A 21,793-nucleotide genomic window follows, 5' to 3' on the forward strand; every position below is an offset into this window, starting at 1 on the left:
TTTCAGTATTATACTGAAAGCACTTTATTGTTACTGTTTATTTTAATGAAGAAAATACTTGAAGTTGAAATTGTGTGACATGTTGATTTATTTGCACTTCAAATGAAATGTTTTATTTATTTATTTTTATTTTTATTTTTTTTAATAAATTCTATCATTTACTTGGAAACAAATGCAAAATAATTGCAATCTGTTAAAGTAAAATAAATGTTAAAGGTTCACATTTGTGTTGTGTTTTTATTGTTTTAACATAATAAGTAATGTGGAGTAAAGTAACGCCGAGTAGTTACTTTGCCTAGTAACTAGTTACTTCTCCCAAAAAGCTCAGTTACTTTTTGGGAGAAGTAACTTGTAACTATAACTAATTAAATTTTTGAAGTAAGATGCCCAACACTGATTGCATAACAATCTAAAACTCTCCTCTCAAACTATTTCTTTTCTCTGGCTAAGATCTGAACCTCCCTATCTTCAAAGGAGTGGTTAGTGTCTTTGATATGGAGATGTACGATGGACTGGGGTCCAGAGGAACTCTGGCAATGGTGTTGGTACATTCTCTTATGGAGTGGCTGTTTAGTTTCTCCAATGTACCGCTCACTGCACTCTTCACTACACTGAACGGAATAGACTACATTACTTTGATTGTGGCTCAGGATTTTTTCCTTTGGATGAACCAGTTTTTGTCTTGAAGTGTTTGTAGGTTTGAAATAGACCGGAATCTCAAACTGTCTGAAAATTATCTAAAGTTTTTCAGACACACCAGCTGTGTAAGGAAAAGTTATGCGTTTCCTTCTAGGTCCAGATTCCCTGTTGTCCTGTTTTTTAGCTTTCTTAGATCTATTGAAAGCCCATTTTGGATATCCACAAGCAGAGAGGGCTTTCTCCACGTGTTGGTCCTCCTTCACTTTTCCCTCTGTGTTTGTGGGCACCACTTGTGCTGTAGTGTACGGATCACTCAGAATTTGTGCTGCAGTGGATGGTGTGAATCAAACGGCAGGTATTGGTCTTTGTGGGTTTCCTGAAGACTTCTACCTGGAGACGCCGGTCCTCTCCTATAGTTGCTGCACAATCTAAGAATGTTTTGCTAACATTGTCAGATTTAGATGGACTCAATATAGCCTTTGCATATTCTGATGACCTGGACATAATGATGTGTGAATTAAACTTATATCTTTGACAATAGCTCTCCAGTGCCCCTTACAAATTTAAAATGGGGTAGAAAAATATACCGTATTTCCATTGTGAAGTGGTAATTTTTTAAATTACATATCAAACCAGGTTTGACAGATTTCTACTGAAGCACTCCTTTCCGCGATCACAAGAGTTGTGACGGCCCTATAAGTCATATTGCCCTCTTGAATGCTCCTGGGTGTATAATGTTTGCTCAATACTGATTAAAAAACAACACACTTTCATTCATCTTTTTTCCCATTCATCTTTATTTATACAGGGAGAGCCCAATGAGAGTACCAGACTCTTGTTTTCATGAGCTGTCCTGTTAAAATACAGAACAATACAAACAAAAACAAACAAGACAAATAAAACAAATAACTGCATAGGTCCATTTAAAACATTAAAAACAGGTCCAGGTGTGATTACACATGTTTATCACCAGATTATTGAAGTGCATTAGTGGCACCAATGTATTCAGTTTTGCATGTACTTGAAATGCATTCCATTCTTCTTTTGGGAAGCAAAATAACCAAATGTTGTTTTTTTTTATTATTAAGTGAGATATTCAGGCAGTCTAATAATAGACAATGTTATTCTCTTCTGACATATAGCGATGTTCAACCAACTTTTCCACAGAGTGTACAGTGATTTGTTTTAAATTCATCTGAGGGCGGAGTAAAAGTGTTCTTTAATATCAAACCTCACCAACTTTTCAGAAAAATCATAAGCAGGCCTAGATATTTACTACATATTTCGTAGGCTACTATTAAACAGCCCTTTTAAAAATGTTTTATTAAAGTAAATGCAAACAAAGGAATACAGAAGAAACTGTTCACTATCAAAGTTCTCAGTTTTTATTGAACAAAAGTTTTCAAACATTTTAGGAAATACATTATAATACAAGTGTGGCACCAGGCAAAAAGTGTGAGGGATGAATGATACTGAAACAGGCCTTTAACCCCAGAAACACAGTGACAGACAGTGGAGAAAAGATCAGGGAAAGAAAATGGAGCTGGATCAGCTGAAAAGCAGCAGCTAAAAGTTGAAAAAATCTAGACCTCACATCTCTAATCAAGAGGATATTGAGAAATTTACCAGGAGAAAAAAAACTATAACAAACAAACCTAAAGATGCACCAAAGTTACAGTAGTTTTCATTTGACCTTTTTTTTTAAATTTAGTACAATATTTAGGCCTATATTATGAAGTCAAAAGATTTTGTGATGCCCAAAGTTAAAATTATTGATCTGTAATTAGGAAATTATTAAATAAATTACAATATCGTTCAGTTTAATTTACTTAGAAATGACAAATAATTAAAATATACTGTTGCGACTCAAGATATAAATAGAATGCAACTTTAACCTCATAATAAAAATTAAATAACAAAGATCAACATAGGTGTTGAAGACAAAGATTTTCAAAAGTAATCTCAGAAAGAAATGAAATTATAACCAGAATAATTATGGAAAGAACAGCTGAATTTACAGTTGGTATGACAGAATTATCATACATTCATTTAGAAGTCAATATTTATAAATCTTATGGAAATGTGACTGCATAGGAAGCATAAAAGCCATATAAAATACTCACTTTAATCTTTGTTCTTGTTATAATACAATAACATTGAAGTTTATAATTTTATGTTCTTGTTAAGCTTTTTTTTCCTTTATATGGCCTTTAAGGTGCGCTGTGTAACTTGATGGTAAAGGGTTCTGCTTCTCTCCATGGAGATGCTAATGCTTTGCTTGGAATGTTCCACAGTTAAGCATTAATGGCATGACACACATAGCTTCACGGATGCTGGTGACAAGATAGTAAAGAAAAAAAATCTCAAAGTAAATGAAAGATAAAAATTTTAATGCAATGCTATGGGACAATCCAGGCAAAACAACAACATCTCCATGGAGACAAGCAAGTGGCAGACTCCCCATCAGTTACACATAGTGCACCTTTAATATAATGAACTTGTGGAAGTTTTGAAGTAAGTTGCATTTGTTTTTCTAACACTCAAAAAGACAATCTATATGAAATTATTAAATCACGTTAGTATTCAGGTTAGTCATGAATAAATCCCAAAAGCCTTTTTACTGACAGCATGAAAGATTCCCAAAATTCCCTAATACAAAATAAAACATGACTAAAGGAACACTTTGTGAAGAGTCCAGTTTTGCAGTAGAAACCCAAAATACAAAACGGAAGACAGCTCCCTTAATTCAGTCGTTTTACACTGAACTATCATGAGGGCTTATCTGAATCGACACTCTAGTACATAAAGATGGACAGTGGAACCAACATTAGCAATGTCTTTAAATTAAACCTCATAAAGCCTCAGCCTCAGCATATTTTGTTGTGCCCATGGACAAGATGCTTCATCCACATTGCTCACTCTAATCACTATAGGTATGTGACAAGATCTTGTGAGATAAAACTGCCACAAGATGGTGCACACATGAGAAAATTTATCTTGTAAGATTTATTTTTCCCCATTGTTTTATATTGGCTTTGGGGGAAAAAAGGGTCAACTTTGCTGAGTAACTCCTTTTGAGAATCTGTGGTCTCAAAAAGCTGGCCTACAATAACATAAAAAATCTGAAGTTAACCTCACAGTTTGTTTATAAAAATATGTCTAAATCTCATCTCATCTCATTCTCTAACATCAAATCTCGTAGCTGTCTCGCCCCATCCCTACAATTCACTGCATGTACTAGCTGCTCACCACAGGAAGGGCACCTGGCTTAAAATCTTATGAGGGAATGGCAACCCAAAAGAGTTACACTTAAAAGTTACCATGATTATCGGAGTTTGAAGTTAGAAAGTGACTGTCCATCTTTATATACAAATGACTACTTCTGTACTTAACAATCAGAGTAAACCAGATTCAAAATATGACAGACTCATCATGGGCCCTCAAATCACAGTGTACATTTTATTTCAGATCAATGAATAAAATTATGACAGACAAGATGTTGCGGAAATATAATTGTCACTGATGCCTGTTTAGCCCCAAAGAAAACATACTGCTATGAAAAAAATAAAATAAAACAAACATTAAAATTAAGACAACAAAGTTAATTTGACTTTCCCACTGCATTCGGTCAACTCTGGCTTACATATTGACAAACACAGTACAGAAAATCTAGATCAGGTTTGCAAGTAAATAAAACAATCTGGTACCATTCGTGGACTGTAGACAGACCAATTCCATGGCACTAAAAACTAATTAATGTACACACACTTAAATATCATTTAGTTCAGGGATAAACAGTTCAACTTTGTGCTTCTTTGCACTTTTGGGATAAATTTAGTTTATTCTCATTTGGTAAATGGATACTTAACTACAGACCTACACCACGACCAGGTCTACATTAGGACTTAACCTAGCTTAAACCAGGACACAAGTATGAATGCACCAGTAGTCATCTCAAAGTCATGGGTTTCTTGTTTAATGGGAGGTATTCAGGACTTTTTGACCATTCAAAAGAATACTTTAATTCCTATGGTAATTTTTCATCACTCTGAAACTCGTGCACAAATTGAATCTCAACACGATCTACATAATTTCACAATCCCGTCGATAACCTATTCCCATTAAGATGTTAATAAAAGCTAATTATATGTCTGGCTACCTCTCCACATGAAACCTAGCAAGGACAGAGCATTGATCTCAAGAGAATTTTAAATTCTGTTGAGTTGGCAGAAATATATGCAAAAATTTGTAATCTCAAAGCCAGCCATGTATTTTCATTGACACATGCTAATGAACATTAACCCAATTAACATAATTGTTACTACATGTGAGTTTATAACCAGCCAATTAGCCAATTCATCTACATAAATACTATTAGTAAAACTGTACTTTTCATGTATGGGTGAAATGTCTTGACAATTTGAGAGTCCAGGGTTAATTTCTGTAGCTTTCCATTTCAATGTCTGTTCCTTTCCAACATACCAAATAAAACATTATGAGACTGTTTGGTTTCTTGAATTTGACTCTCACCCCTTTTCCTAGCCAAATAAATATACATTTTTAATTAATTTTCCATTTTTTAATATTATAGAAATGTAGAGTGAGTCCAAAACTAATCAGAAATACAGAAATATATGAGCAAAAGAACAAAGATTTTAATGTTTGTTATTTTTGAGCGAAATGCACAAAAAACCTAAAATAAAACCAAAGACAGGCAATTCATCCAAAAAACAGAAGTTGAGGCAATAAGTTAAAAAGGCAGATGATGCAAGTTTGTCATTCTCTACTGGGGTCAATGTGGCCCAAACCTTATCCCTTTACGACCAGTGATTTTCAGATCCCCATGCACCAGTTGACAACCCAGGCACTACATTTTGCGCTACAATCAGAAACATTGCACTGAATAAGAATAGAACAAAAGTGAACACTTGGCATACACTGTCAAGCTGTTTGGACAAAATAGGTTCATAAAGTGAATAATTATGAAAACTAAATATACACAGCTAACCTAAAATCTAACAATTAATGGAGATAATCTTAAATAATTATTCGAGTAATTAATCGAGTCTTTGACCCATGGATTTTAGTTTGAAAACTCAAAATTCAATTCAGTCTGCTGTAGACCAAAACACAAAATAAGGTAAGCCAAAAATGACAACTATGCAGTGGAAAAGCTTTATTAAAACCTACTCAAGTTTTAGTATGATGGATCTCATTTGATCTGGTACCGGAAGTCTCTGAGGATGCGGTGAAATGGTTGGATTTTTATCACAGGTGACAAGTTCACCTGCATGATCTTTTGGGCCTTTAACCTCGCCTCTGTGACTGATCGCGATTCATCCACTTTTATAGCTTTGGCTTGAAGGCTCCTCCTGTCCTTCTCCTTCCAGCCATTTCGTGTCTCTTTTGGGCTTCGGCGGGGCGGGTGCCACTGGTTGCTCCGTGTTTGAAGCTGAGTCTGTGCGTCAAAAACCGGTGCAGAGTCCCCGATTAGAGCGCCATCTGACCTCGAGGCAGGACATGACTGCGTTTTTTGACTAAACAGGGCCACCACACCGTTCTGCAGGGGGAATTGCGAGGGCAGTCCGGAGGGGGGAGGCACAGGGGAGAGCGGGGGAAGTCCGGCAGCGGGTTTAACAGCAGGGCTAAAGGTGGGTTGGATCTGGAGCCGAGCCGTGTGGTAACCCGACTGGCCCTGGATGTTTGTGAGGAGGAGACAGGGCTGCACTGGGGGGTCCTGGGTTCGCACAGAGGGTCTGCTCAAGACAAATACTGGCCTGGAGTTCAGTCTGGGCTCCGGGGGACGCACTCCCTTGATCCTGGGCCGGCTCCGATCACAACTCCACGACGGATGCACCTCCCTCTTTTTAGGTGGTTTCTTCTTTTTTTTGGCGGCCTGTCTGGCATTCTTATTGGCCTGTTTGAGCATGCTCTCCGTGAGAGGCAGGGTCATGCAGGAGCGGTATTGGTAAACGTCTTTGCTCCGTAGGATGGTGGGTCTGTGACCCTCATCGCGCAACTCCTGGAGGAAGCTGAGCAGCTGGTCTGTGTTGGAGAGGTCCCTGGATTTGGGGCTGAGGATGTGGAGCGCGTCCAGGATGACATCGTGTCCCGCTGAAGAGACCCGCGACCAGGAGTGGATCACCCTCTGCTCCTCATTGGTGAAGGCTACGGGTCGACTGACCAGAGGACCTCGCACCTCCACCGACATCTTCATCAGCTGAGGAGAAAAGCAGAAGAAACATGAGTTATCTGGAACTGAAAATGTGGCCTATCACACTGCAAAACAAATCTAACAATCTCATTAAAATACAAAGTATTGATAAAATAATAGACCAGAGGTGTCTAAACAATGGTCCAGGGGCCAAATGTGGGCCCAAAAGCCTCGTTCTAAATTGGTCCAAAAAGATCATAGACAGCAGATCCACTCAAAAACACATCAAGTCTCCAGAGCAGGGCCTTTACAGTGTCGTAAAATCAAAATGTGTAGTAAATCCACATTCAGTCAGTCTGCACTGTCCATGTAAAGCTCAACCAAACACTGTCCTCCTTGGTCCTAGTAAAAGCATATTTCCCAAGTAAATGTAGTGCAGTAAATTTATCCAGTATGTAGTGCCTGTGCGTAAAGATGTATCCAAGCAAGTCTGCGTCAAGTTTGCCAAATCCTCCTCCTCTGTTCAGGTAATCTTGTAGTAAATGCATAAACAAGAAGCATGTGCTCTGATCTAAAGTGCTATATACAAAGAAAACTTAAGCGTGAGTCCATGTGAAGATCAGCTGTACGCTCTGGTTTATTTATTCCCCCATTTGTTTTCAGTTATAACTGAATATCTTATAATCTAGTACTATGTTTTAAAATATTAATTAAAATAGTTAAAATGTAAGGATAAAAAAAATAATTGTGAATTAATAGTGGACATTATTTAACATTTTAAAAAATGCAGGCACTGAAAAACGAACCGTTCAAGAACTGGTATCAAAAAGTGGGTATCGTTAAAGTACTAATTTAAAAAAAAAAAAATATCGGCTTGTGCTGAAGATTTAAGACCGATAGCCACTGCACTAAAAAGCCCGATATTTTGGTCTATCTCTGGATACAGGTCTAAAATGAATATGTTCCAAGCACTGTTCCCTCCAAGCTGCGCAATTTATTTTTCAATGTGAGTCAGTGAGTGTGACCGGTGATGAGCTGCTCCATCCAATTATGTGATTCACATACGTATTTTCACATCTTATCCACGTCATTGACAGGCGTCCTCATGTGCCGCTACCAGAGTTTTAACCGATGTGGCCGATGTGGAGTGAAGACTCGCTAATGATGCAAAGTGTTTAACCCCTTAATGTTCCGACGGTCCGCCCTCGGGCACACTGTTACGCACTGTTTTGTAGCAGTTTTGCGTTTTAAACATGACGAAACGGACAAAACAAAGGACACTGTGGATGTTTGTACAAGTTAAACTAGAGGCACCGAGTGAAGATCTCATGACGGACTCAGGAGTACAGGACCTTATGTTTTGATGGACTGGATGCTGTTCCTGATCAGTAAGTGTGGTTTATTCTGCTATTGACTTAATTGTGGGTCAAATGTGTATTATGTGTAATGATTAGCATTAGCTAATGCCAATCTGCACCCCCCCAACCACCACCAACCATCACGCACACACCACTTGGGTGAAGTGTCTTGCCTAAGGACACAATGACAGAAGTTGTTCCGAGCGGGACTCGATCCTCCAACCTATGTTACAGAATGACTGTCACATGTACAGTGTGTTCTTAGTTTCCAGTGTGTGTTTGTTTACTTTTTGCAGTGTGTGGTTTGTAAATATATATTTATTTTGACCTATACAACTTGTTTTGAATATATTTTATATACAAATACACATTATATATTGTACTTTAATATGATATGTAAATGTACAGTAAAAGAGCAGCTGGGTGTGCAGATGCAGATTCCTCTCAGTGTGTATTGGTCATTGAATACTGTCACTAGTTTATGAGTTGTAAAAATCAAGCAAAAGCTTCACACAATGGCTTATACTCATAATACAAGTCACAGCTTTATCATAAAAATGTTAAGTGTGTTTTCAACATTGGAGTTTACAGTTGGCTTGGTTTGGTTGGAAGCTCATGTTTTTCCATAGTTAAAATTAAATATTTATACTTCCAATAGCATTAACATACTACATAGGTCATGAGCAAGATTTTTGTCATTTTCATTGTATAAGTGCGGAATAAATGCGGTAATTTGATTCTTTTAATAAACCATTTAACTTGGATGGATGTGATGCAGCATGACCACAGTGCACACGTCTGATGTTGCTCACAGTGGTCCATGGGACGCTCAGGGAGTTTGTGTGTTTGCTCAGACTCCTGAAAAATTTGAGGGAACATTGGTTCCAAGCCAGCTCTGCCAAAGCTTTGTTTAATGCACAATCTGATCACTGTATTAAACACCAGTCTGCAGTCCTCTGCTTTGAATATATGGTACTCTGTATAATAATAATAATAATTAAAACTGCAAGCAGTGATAAAGGCCCTCGCCACCCCTTGCGACCGCGGGGTACACGCTACCGTGAACATCCTGCGTTTCGTTCCCGCTTACATCGCTCCTCCCCCCAAAATCTGCGTCTCAGTAATACTACCCCATTCATTCCAATTAGACCATTTATGACATTGTCACGCCTGAACGGATGGAAATAGAGGTATGTCTTCGTTGGCTTTTTTGTTCAGTATTATGAGAGGAATATGTGTACAAAATTTCAAAAAGGTCAGTGGCAAAGTAATCATTTTTCATCCCAGTGAACCAAAACCCCTGTATTTCAATGAGAAATGTCAGACGTTGCCATGGCAACACCTGTGAAAATAGAGGTATGTTTTCATTGGCTTTTTTGTTCAGTATGGCAATAGAGATGTCCATGCCAAATTTCAAATGTTTGTGACAAAGTAATTTTTTTGCGTACAATTAAAAAGTTCAAGGGGGCATTGTGGAGCAATCTAATGTTTGACATATGTAAATGATATATCTATGCATTAAAATCAAGATTTTGAACAAAACGTATATTAATACCAGGAAATAGAAAACTGCATGTCTGAGTTAGGAGACATTTAAAACTTTAAAAAACGTCTTTTCTTTACAGGCTGGCCACACCCACAATTTATAACTTTAAAAAATTCAGGAGAGTAGCCTATATTCCCAAATGGGTCTAGTTCATTTTGACCAATTTGCAATTTTTTTGAATGAAAATCCGAGGCGCAAAAAATTCAAACGTGAGAGGCAAAATTTTGAAAAAATGGGGTTCCGCCAACAATGGCCGACTTCCAGTAGGGTTTAGGGTGGGGTCATAATATAATTTTTTCTTGCCTTGACATGTTCTGTGGTTGTAGCATAAATTCATTTGTCTATGATAAAAACGGTCTCTCATTGCCGTAATGTATTTTGATTTTTGAGGTGGCGCTATTGAGTAATTTTGAAAAGAATAATTTTTTTGAACATCAAAATAATTAATTTTTCACCAAACTTGAATTTTGGGTCCAATAAAATTGACTTTTCAAGGGGGTCAAAAGTGGCTTCAATTCGGCACGTATAATAATGGAATTTTTTTTTCCACGTATTATTTTTCTTGTAAACTATAACAGCTACAGTCATGTGACTTTCTAACATTGTGTCCCATCACAAATAAGGCCCCTTTGAAAGTCCAAGACAAATCGATTGTCTTCTATGAATTTTTGAAAATGAAATTTAAAGAGGGCGCTAGAGAGCCATTTTGTGAAATAGTGCCACGATTTGCATATCATTGCGTTCAGCTCAAAAATGTGCATAAATGATGTATTAGCTTTTTCCCAACAAAAAATGTGTGAAAGAGAAATATTTTATTGAAATATTTCAAAAATTGCAATTTTGTTGAAAATTCACCCTGACCACGCCCAAAGTCATATTCAAAATGTAATTGATAATCTTTAGTCATACATGGGTTTAGTGGGATTTGGACAAATTTGAAGTGTTTGTGATGAAAACTGTGAGGAGATGTCCTGTATGCGAGGGTGTGCACTTTTGTCAATCCCGGGTTTGATCCAATATGGCCAACTTCCTGTACATTTTAGGGCGGGGCAATAATATAATTTTTGTCATGTCCTGACGTGTTCTATTTTTTGATGTGTGTTTCGGATTTTTACGTTGAATTTTTTCCGAGTCGGGCTCCCATTAGCCCCATGAAAATCAAAGTTTGAGGTGGCGCTACCGAGTCATGTTTTGTTATTTTTTCTCAGGGTCTTCTGTGACAATTAGAGCTCAATGAGTTCTAATTTTTGACACCACTCACTGGCATGTCGGGGCGTGTTTACTACTTGATTTTTGCCATTTTCCATGCTCGGGATGCGGTTTTAATGAGTCCCTCGCCGGGACGTTGTCCCAGGCTCGGGCCTAATAATATTAGGAGATTGGACACCACGTAATAGATGGAAAACACCTAACAGCGGAGGCAAACATCTAGTACAAGGAAATGGGTGACAACAGTCAAACACTACGGTTGAATAACAATCAATTACAAAATAGAAAAGTAAAAGGGTCCCTGTTCCATGGCTGTTCTTATGGACAATCTGAAACTTCTGGAAATCCTACTCAACTACCTCAGCTCATAGCCTATAAAGAATACTGGAGGTATCATGGTTACTGTGGGTGTGGCAGTTATCTTGTGACATATGTCATAGACCACAGTGCACAATTGACCTCCTTCAGGCATTCCTCTGAGCCTCCTCCATTTGTCAGGATCCTGTGACAGTAAGGTGCAAAATTATAACCCATTTTCATAGAATCATGAAATTGAAGATTCACCCTACTGATACCGCACTGCTCTATATTCAATTTTCCGTAATCATTTCCTTACAGACTTTACTAGAGTTTATTGCAGAACGCAGTCCAATTACAGAGGGTCAACCGACCCTCTGTCTTAAAACACTGTCCTAGAGAATAAAGCCATTTTGCCATCTTTTCTTCAGGGAGAAAACCACAAATGGCCTACTAACCTTCTTAAATACTGTGTAAGCAATACATTTTTGAAGGGCAGAATTTTGGCAGAAAATTGTAAGACATCAGTTAATAGTGCAAATAAAAAAGTGGATTCTCTCTCCCTAGAACAATTATTGGGCTGGCCATTATGGTATCGAATTGTGATCTGACCTTTTAATGATGCTTTTTTTAGTGATAGAGTCCTGTCATGATTCAATGTCTGTTTATTGCAGCTTTGTGCTTAGATAATTTATGCTTAATGCTTAGAAAACAGACAATTTTCTCATCCACTCCTCTTATTGGTCAGCCTCTAAAGCCTGGTATACACTGCACAATTCATTTTTGTCTTAAAGGATTGTTGGATGTTCCACAACTAGATGAAATTTAAATTTTCTGACGGCACACGTGCACAATGCAATGGCCAGTGGCTATGGCGAAAGTTTGTTGGAGCGCATATCAGCCTCCAGGCTCCAGCTAGCAATACATCCTAACGGTGTTTCCGCATTTGTAAAAGTGAGTAAATGAAAGGGAATCAAGGAGAGGTGGTCTCGTTCATAGTGGAGCTCCTCTGCTGTTACTAAGGACTGCTTGTGTTTACAGTTGGCCACAAAGATTGATCGCAGACGCAGTGAGAGAAAGGCTCACTCTGTGACCAAGATTTCAAAATGTCAGACATGTTCAATATCAGTCGTAGCTTGTATTTGGTCATACAATGGTTGTAGGTTTGATCCTTGTCATGGTCTCGCTGAGACAGACGACCCACAATTTTTTGCTACGACTCAAAAATTTTCCCCACAATTAGAAATCTTTCAGTCAGTCAAAATCATGCAGTGCAGTTTGAGTGACAGCTATATCCACCCAATCACAACCAAGTGTGAAGAGGTAGCAGCAGTTGGCTTTTAGTTACCCCTTAATGGCAGATAAAGACAGCAACTGCATGAATCATGATACAATTGAAACTATGCTCTTGGCTCTCTCTTATTATTTTAATTTATTTATTTGGACATACCACTAACCCCAAGATGAACAAGTCTTCAAATATCTCCCTTTTAGTATTCAGGGCAGTTCTAATAGTAAGATTTACACAGTGGTAGTGTCCACATATTCATCAGGCGCATTACTAAAATACCCACCCAAACGAAAATGGCCCTCCATATTATTACCCACCATCTTGTTAGCCTTGTAACCTTTAAACATCCCTGTCTTTTGAGCATTATATAAAACAACTTTAGCACCATGTAAGTGCCTGAAGGCATAACATGCCCCCAGTTTTGTTGATAGGGTTATGAGCTCGTCTATAGTGCAGCAATTCTTCTAGACTGTCACCACATAGCTCCATAGTTAAGGAATGTAGGAAGTAAATTCCAAGTTAAAGTTCAATCAAGGATTTCATTTGTTTGGTTGTGATGTCAATAACAATAAATTGTTACTGTTAGAAAACACAATAACAAAGATTTTATATTGCAACATCCTTAGAGACTAAATGTTCCAACAACAAATGATAAATGCTTCAGGTTTGAGACTGACAATAAGTGGCTGTTTTTATAGTGACTAAGAATAAAAAGAATGCAGCTTAAGCAGCATTGACTAAATCAGATTTGATTATGTATTTAGTCAATATCTTGGTTAATTACCCTGGTTTAAAAGTCTAAAAGTGAGAGAAAAACCGTTTTGCTCCATCCATGGCAACCAGTAACAGAGGTTTCATAAAATGGCTGCCACCACCAACTAACTGAATTTTTTTGCATTTCTTCAGAGCTTTTTGAGGCAGAAATTCCAAGCTAGAATCAGGTGGATAGTACAACCCCAATTCCAATGAAGTTGGGACGCTGTGTAAAACTTCACTCATTCTCAATTTGATGCCTGCAACATGTTCAAATAAAGCTGGGACAGGGGCAACAGAAAAATGGGAAAGTTGAGGAATGCTTAAAATACACCTGTTTGGAACATTCCACAGGTGAACAGGTTAATTGGAAACAGGTGAGTGTCATGATTGGGTATAAAAGGAGCATCCTCAAAGGGCTCAGTCATTCACAAGCAAGGATGGGGAGAGGTTCACCACTTTTTGAATAACTGCGTGAGCAAATAGTCCAACAATCCAAGAACAACATTTCTCAATGTACAATTGCACGAAATTTAGGGATTTCATCGTCTACAGCCCATAATATCCTCAAAAGATTCAGAATCTGGAGAAATCTCTGCACGTAAGCGGCAAGGCCGAAAACCAACATGGAATGCCTGTGACCTTCGATCCCTCAGGTGGTACTGTATTAAAAACAGACATGAATGTGTTAAGGATAGTACCACATGGACTCAGGAACACTTCAGGAAACAATTGTCAGTTAACAGTTTGTCACTATCTCCAAGTGGAAGTTAAAACTGTACCATGCAAAGCGAAAGCCAGATATCAACAACACCCAGAAACTCCACCAGCTTTTCTGGGTCTGAGCTCACCTGAGATGGACTGACACAAAGTGGAAAAGTGTGCTGTGGTCTGACAAGTCCACATTTCAAATTGTTTTTGGAAATCATGGATGTCGTGTCCTGTGGGCCAAAGAGGAAAAGCATCATCCGGATTGTTCAGCACAAAGTTCAAAAGCCAGCATCTGTGATGGTCTGGGGGTGTGTTAGTGCCCATGGCATGAGTAACTTACACATCTGTGAAGGCACCATTAATGCTGAACAGTACATACAGGTTTTGGAGCAAAATATGCTGCCATCCAAGCAATGTCTTTTTCAATGTGCTTATTTCAGCAAGACAATGCCAAGCCACATTCTGCACATGTTAGAACAGCGTGGCTTCATAGTAAAAGAGTGCAGGTACTAGACTGGTCTGCCTGCAGTCCAGACCTGTCTTCCACTGAAAATGTGTGACGCATTAAGAAGTACAAAATACGATAACGGAGACCCCGGACTGCTGAGCAACTTAAGTTGTACATTCAGCAAGAATGGGAAAGAATTCCTCCTGCAAAGCTTCAACAATTAGTGTCCTCAGTTCCCAAACGCATATTGTTGTTAAAAGGAAAGGTGATGTAGCACAGAGTTAAACGTGCCCCTGTCCCAGCTTTATATTTGCATAAAAACTATAGTAATAAAAAAATAAAGTTTATCAGTTTGAACATTAAATATCATGTCTAATGTAATTTATTCAGTCCAATATAAGTTGAAAAGGATTTGTAAATCATTGTATTCCGTTTTGTTTTTTTTTAAGTTTTGGACAGCGTCCCAACTTCATTGGAATTGGGGTTCCAAGGCTCTATCCATTTTAAAGACAGGCTAGATTACTCATTTTACTAAAACATTGTTAGGCCTATTTTTTACTAAATCTTTTTTTTTCCTGTGAAATTTATAATGTTACTTCCTGGATGAACATGGGCAGCAAATATGGTATATGTATTAGTAACTGTTACCTAGAATCCATGTAATTGTAAATTGCCCACAATGAGGCTGCGTTCGCCCTCAGAGGTCAGACCTCTGATCACAGAATGATGTAATCTTTGGATGCCTGTTCCAGTTGTCAATCAGAAAAACAATGACCAGACTATTACAATAAAGATTCAATAAAGTAATAAAAACTAGGAAAGCTCATATCAGCCAAATCAGGATCAATGTACGTTAATTTAGTGACCTGGACACTGAACAACACAAACAGTTAATAATGCAATGTTTAAGAGTGAATTTCTGCTTTTGTTGACATTAGCTTCACACACGTTAGCAACATTAGCATAACAGAGCATTTACAACTGCAGAGGAAACAGGCTCACAGACAGCGGGTGGTCAGTAGGGAGCAGCTAAAGGGAAAATAACACAAATATGGTCAATATTTTAACTGTCTGGTTCTAATATTCACCAAACACAGGGTGCAGCCAGCCATGTTGGATTTTCTAACTCAGACTAAAATTTTGAGATCGCAGCACATTCCATTCGTCATGTAGAAGTCGAAACTCTGCAAATCCAACCTCCGAGGATGACAAGAGAGCACCATTAGACTAATAAAAATATATGCAAACACAGGAATTCCGTTTTAGAACTCACTGCTACTTCCCATAATTTCATACATGTCTTTTTTTTTTTTATCACAAACTGCCAATTGACTGCTGTAAAATTATAATATTTACCACAGGTACTATCCCACCAAAACACCAAAAGTGATAATTAGAAACAAAATCTTGAAAACTATCATATGTTCTCATTTAGCAGTTAATGCTTCAATTATCTCTAAAATGGCAATATTTCTGGATGCGTTTAAAATGTGCATGGTGTGATCTGAATCTTGAGTTTTAAAAATGTAAACCAAATCTAATCACAACTGGTTAAACAAAAAAAAAAATCTGTTTTTAATAAGGTTCATGAATAAAGACTGTTGCAATTTAACAGTCAAAATGATCCAATTTAGTAGTTCAAACTCTGCCTCAAACAAGATTGCCACATGATTGGATAAACATCTGTCCATAAAAAAAAAAAAATCATTAATGATTCTACAAAAATTCTATCGACTGCTCAGTCAGTCTCAAAAGAACAAAACAAAATAACGCAATTAAACTGCTTTTTGCCGTTTTCATTTAGACAACAACAAATAATGACAATCATTCTGTTACAACAGCTTATGACGATGCATCGGTCACACCATTAGCATAGGCAAGGGGTAGGTGTCTTGCATTAAAGCACATAAGCAGTATGCAGAGCGCCTGGCATGTGATCCAACTATTGACCTTTCATTAAGTTCAAGTTAGCCACTGCTAGTAATTACAGCCATTTCATCTTCTCAGTATCAATGCAGGATATAGACCATTGTAGTATTTATATGTATTTTTGACAATATGGCAATACTATTTAGCTGTGTTTCCAAGTGGAGGGTCATGTTCTTGTTAGTGGCTCAAAGCTGCTGCAGTGGGTGTAGGCTGTAGAGGATTAACAGCCCTGCCGTCACAGTGGAGAACACAGAGGCGTGGCCAGGGGAGTATAAATAGAGCACTCCTCAGACTTTAGCTCCACCCAACAGAGCCAAACAAAAGGAAATGGAGAACTAGCCAATACACTGAAGAAAAACTCAAAGTAAAATTGGCATCTTAGAAAAAATGATCAGTGCCAAATATCTGACAAATACTGTTATCTGGTAAAACCTTACAATAAACCGATATATCGACCATCTCTAGGTACACCAAGTTTCATTTGAGTCCATTTCACTTAGCAATAACAGGCTAAAATATAGACCCTTCCAGTGTTTGTAAACAGAATGCAAAGATTCCATCTGCTGGTTCCATATGTCAACTCCAGTGCATTTTCAATAGGAGAGGTAGCGTTAGTCTCAAAACATTGCACACTACAAACAAGGGCTGACAATAACACCAGGGCCTCGTTTGATAAGATGACCATGTGCAGCACTGTTTTGTGTATATTATTAACATTAGCATTAACAACCATATAAAAAACATTATTTTGCTGCCTCATTAAAATGAATGGGATGTTAAAATCAGAGTTACTGCGTACACTGGTATCAAGCACGTCACTCCTGGAAAAGTCTTTATTAAAAACAAACTGTCCAAAGCAAATGTGCTGTAGCTATATTTAAAGTCTGGTTTAGTCTTGGACAAACTGAACACTCCATAGCCTTTTTCCAAGTCCCCCCCCCCCATACGCACACAACAGACCACGCCCACTAGTTGCTCCAAGCCCCTCCCCATTTGCCAAACGTATCCATGGAAACAGGCCAGCAGCTTTGAAAACGTTCAGTGTGGTGTCGAGTTACAGCTCCTTGTCCCAGAAGATGCACTCACCTCAGGCTTATAAACAGCATGAATACATGAATTTCAATGGCAGGTGGTATTACACAATGTAAAATTTGTTTTAAACATTTTTAAAACATTTTGTGTCGTGTGGCTCTTTACTGATCACACAAGAGGGCTGGACAATATGCCAAAGAAAATTAAAACACAGATCTTTCCTCATATTTATTCTCAGAATAAAATCAAACATCCCTTTCAAAATTAATTTCCTGAACATACAAACTTTAAATCATTGCCATTTATCGCAAACATTTTAATGTTAACAAGTGTTACATACATATAGCCTTGCATGTGATTGAATCACCAACCAACAACTATGTACCAGAACACTCAGCTATGCCCCCCATTCACACAAGCACCAGTTCCAGAATATTGCCGGGTCTGCTCTGTTCACACAACCTGTCATTTGGCTCTCTGTGCTCTCACATGGCAAAACCAGTACAATGGGGATGACGGGGAGCACAATCACCCACTGGAGCACCACTAACTCCACATCCTGGTTATTTAATAGTCAATTAACGTTAATAAATTTAACCATGTAGCTCCCAGTAAAAAAAAATAAATTTTGACATGAGATGTAACACAATGGAGTTCCACTCTGCAGCCAGTGGTGCCAAACCCCCACTCTGCACAGCAGCTGCAGCTGGACTCTCTTGAGGAAAACAAGCACGTAACCAAGGAAACAAAGCTTGTAACCAAGGAAACCAAGTAATGGTCCTGGCAACTTTCTGGCTTTATTCACACATAAACCTTCCCTGCATATTCTGGCTAATTTGTCAGATCATAAGAAAGGACATACTTTAAATATAAATATAATTTTGATGATTAAAAAATTGTGCATTTCATATTAAGTTTCTGCAGGTAGAAGAAATATATATATATATATATATATATATACACACACACACATATATATACATACATAGTTATCCCTCATTATAACGCGGTTCTCCTTTCCCGCGAAAGGTGAACCTTGCTGTTTCACGGATTTTTTTAGTAGTTTTGTATGCTTTTATTTTACAGCGTATGAATGCACATTGTGTTTTGCGTCCTGATTGACAGTGGTCTACAGTACCATAGCCAATCATTCTCCTCAGTGCCGTGTCTCCTGTACAGTACAGAATGCGTTCAGCTTGCCAAATTTACATAAATGTTCGATCGACACTACAGCGGAGCTGCGCCAGGACGAAGAGGCACAGTCAAAGGAACTGTGAAATACACAGTCACTATTAATTAAACAAAAGAAATGTGAGAAAATGTTCATGCCTGTCTGAGAAAAGTGTATAAAATGAATGGTAAAGGGTTTCACAGCTTATATATATATAATAATTGTAAAAAAAAACAACTACTACGTCACAGATTTCACCTTATTTTTAGAACGTAACCACTGCGATAAACGGTGGTTCCTCATTTATTGAGGTATGTATGCATATACACATTACATACACACACACACACATATACATATATATATATATATATATATATATATATACACATACACACACACACACACACACACATACACACACACAGTTGAATCCAGAAAATTTACATACACAATATAAAAAGACACTTTTTTTCCCCTCAGTGTCTGACATGAAATAAGACTAAACCTTTTTTTTGTTTTAGGTCAGTTAGGATTACCAAAATTATTTCCATTTGCTAAATGCCAGAATAATGAAAAGGGTTTTTTAAACAATTTCTCATTACTTACTCATTACTTTGTTACTTACATAACTTCAAAGTCAGAAGTTTGCATACAGTAAGATCACTATGCATTTAAACAATTTGGGAAAACCCAGAAGATGACATGTCTTTGGAAGCTTCTGATAGGTTTATTGACAACATTTGAGTTAATTAGAGACACACCTGTGGCTGTATTTGAAAGCACACTGCTTCTTTCTGTAACATGGGAAAGTCAAATGAAATCAGCCAAGATCAGGAAGAGAATTGTGGACTTGCACTAGTTTGCTTCATGATCTGTTTCATGGTATAAACACCATGCAAATGTCCAACCATCATACCACTCAGGGAGACAACTTCTGTGTCCCAGAGATGAACATGCTTTGGTCTGAAATGTGCTTATAAACCCACTTTAATTAAAGTACTCCCTGTCTTCTAGATCGGAGTTGAACCAGTTTGCAGTACCAGCGATCCCCACCCAGTCCTCTAGAATCTATAAGAGGATCCCATGATCAACAATGTCAAAAAGCGGTACTTAAATCTAACAGGATCATGACTGAAACTTTGCCTGCATCAGTGTTGTCACCTTGATTAGAGCAGTCTAAGTGCTGTGGTGGGGTCCAAAAAAAAGGAGTTGTTCATTTGGAGATAGTTAATAAGCTGTTTTTCAAGGACATTGCCTAAAAATGGCAGATTTGAGATGGAGTGTTAATTGTTCAGTATTGTGACATCAAGACTGCTTTTCTTTAGGAGAAGCTTGATAATTAACTTTTTCCAGAGTGAAGTGACATGTTATCTATGCAAGCGAGTGGTGATAGCAAACTGTTGAGCACAGACTTTAGAAATCTAGTGGATAACACATTGAGGCAGCATGTAGATGAACTCAGAGCTGACTCCTTTGGCATCTGTAACTGATTAAAAAAACGTGTCCAAGAGATCATCACCAGTCTAAGTGTCTAGGTGGCTGCAGGGTTGTTATTTGCATTGTGGAATTGATGGCATTTTTAATGCCCTGAACCTTGTCATTAAAGAATACTGCAAACTCGATGTGGAATTAGTTCTAACGGTAGTGGAGCCATTTTAGCTGAACATTTTCTAAGGGGCTCTGTGTATGTATCTCCTCTCACTTCCAACAGTGATGTGCGAATGCTAGTGGACATACCCAGATGGTCTGGTATCTGTTTTCCAGGACGACTCTTGTGTGAATACAGTTGAAACCAGACTAAACTTTTCCTGCTTTAGGTGAGTTAGGACTGACAAAATTGTTTCTATTTGCTAAATGCTAGAATACTGAGAGAAGGATTTCTTTAGACAATTTCAAGTCTAAAATTTACATACAGCAAGATTACTATGCATTTAAATGATTTGGGAAAACCTAGATGATGAGGTCATGTTTTGGGACCCTTCTGATAAGTTTATTGACAACATGAGTTAATTAGAGACACACCTGTGGATGTATTTGAAGGCACACCCAAAAGACACTGCTTCTTTGTGCAACATGATGGGAAAGTCAAGAGAAATCTGTCAAGATATCAGGAAGAGAATTGTGGACTTGCACAAGTCTGGTTCATCTTTGGGTGCAATTTTCAGATGCCTGAAGGTGTCAGGTTCATCTGTTCAAAAAATTATATGCAAGTGGGAATGTCCAGCCATCACACCACTCAGGAAGGAGATGGGTTCTCTGTCCCAGAGATGAATGTGCTTTGGTCCGAAATGTGCATATCAACCCAAGAAAAAAAAGCAAAAGATCTTGTGAATGTGCTGGCTGAAGCTGGAGTGTGTGATTCCATACAGTGAAACGAGTATTGTACCGACATGGGCTGAAAGGCAACTCAGCCAGGAAGAAGCCATTTCTCCAAAAGGAACATAGATTACACTTTGCAAATGCACACAGGGACAAAGACCTTATTTTTTGGAGACATGTCCTGTGGTCTGACGAAACTAAAATTGAACTGTTTGGCCATAATGAGCATTGTTATGTTTGGAGGAAAAAGGGGGAAGCTTGCAAGCCTGAGAACATCATCCCAACTGAAGTACTCGTGTGCCAGCATCATGTTGTGGGGTTGTTTTGCTGCAGGAGGGAATGATGCACTTCACAAAATGGATGGCAGCATTATGTGGAAATACTGAAGCAACATCTCAAGACATCACCCAGGAAGTTAAAGCTTGGGCGCAAATGGGTCTTCCAATGACCCGAAGCATACTTCCAAACTGGTTAAAAGATGGCTTAAGAATAACAAAGTCAATGTTTTGGAGTGTCCATCACAAAAGCTTGGCTCAGTTACACCAGTTCTGTCAGGAAGAATGGGCCAAAATTCCTGCCAACTATTGTGAGAATCTTGTGGAAGGATATCCGAAACGTTTTACTCAAGTCATTGAATTTAATTTAAAGGCAATTGTATCAAATACTAATGAAATGTATGTGAACATCTGACTTTGAAGAAAGTAATGAAAACAAATCCTCTCATTATTAGCAAATAGAAATGATTTTGGTAATCCTAATTGACCTACAAACAGGCAAATTTAGTCAGATTTTATGTCAAAAAGTGAGGGGAAAAGTGTCTTTTATACAATGTATGTGAACTTCTAGTTTCAACTGTATTGGCTTCACTAACTAGTCAGAGTGAGAGGTCTGTGCTTTTAAGGCTCTTTAGAGTTCACTATAGTAAGTACATAG

At 38.0% G+C, this 21,793-nt stretch overlaps 1 protein-coding gene across 1 annotated transcript in view; it reads right to left on the minus strand.

The window, feature by feature from the left end:
- Window positions 1–2,008: 2,008 nt before the first annotated feature.
- ccdc71 (coiled-coil domain containing 71) overlaps window positions 2,009–21,793 on the minus strand; it is a 35,414-nt gene continuing 15,629 nt past the window's right edge. The window contains exon 2 of the mRNA XM_033974667.2: window positions 2,009–6,859. Coding sequence (XP_033830558.1) covers window positions 5,852–6,856 — 1,005 coding nt within the window. The 5' untranslated portion in view covers window positions 6,857–6,859 and the 3' untranslated portion in view covers window positions 2,009–5,851. The remainder of the gene's footprint in view (window positions 6,860–21,793) is intronic.

The sequence above is a fragment of the Periophthalmus magnuspinnatus genome, chromosome 10, assembly GCF_009829125.3.
Source record: "Periophthalmus magnuspinnatus isolate fPerMag1 chromosome 10, fPerMag1.2.pri, whole genome shotgun sequence".
NCBI lineage: Eukaryota > Metazoa > Chordata > Actinopteri > Gobiiformes > Gobiidae > Periophthalmus > Periophthalmus magnuspinnatus.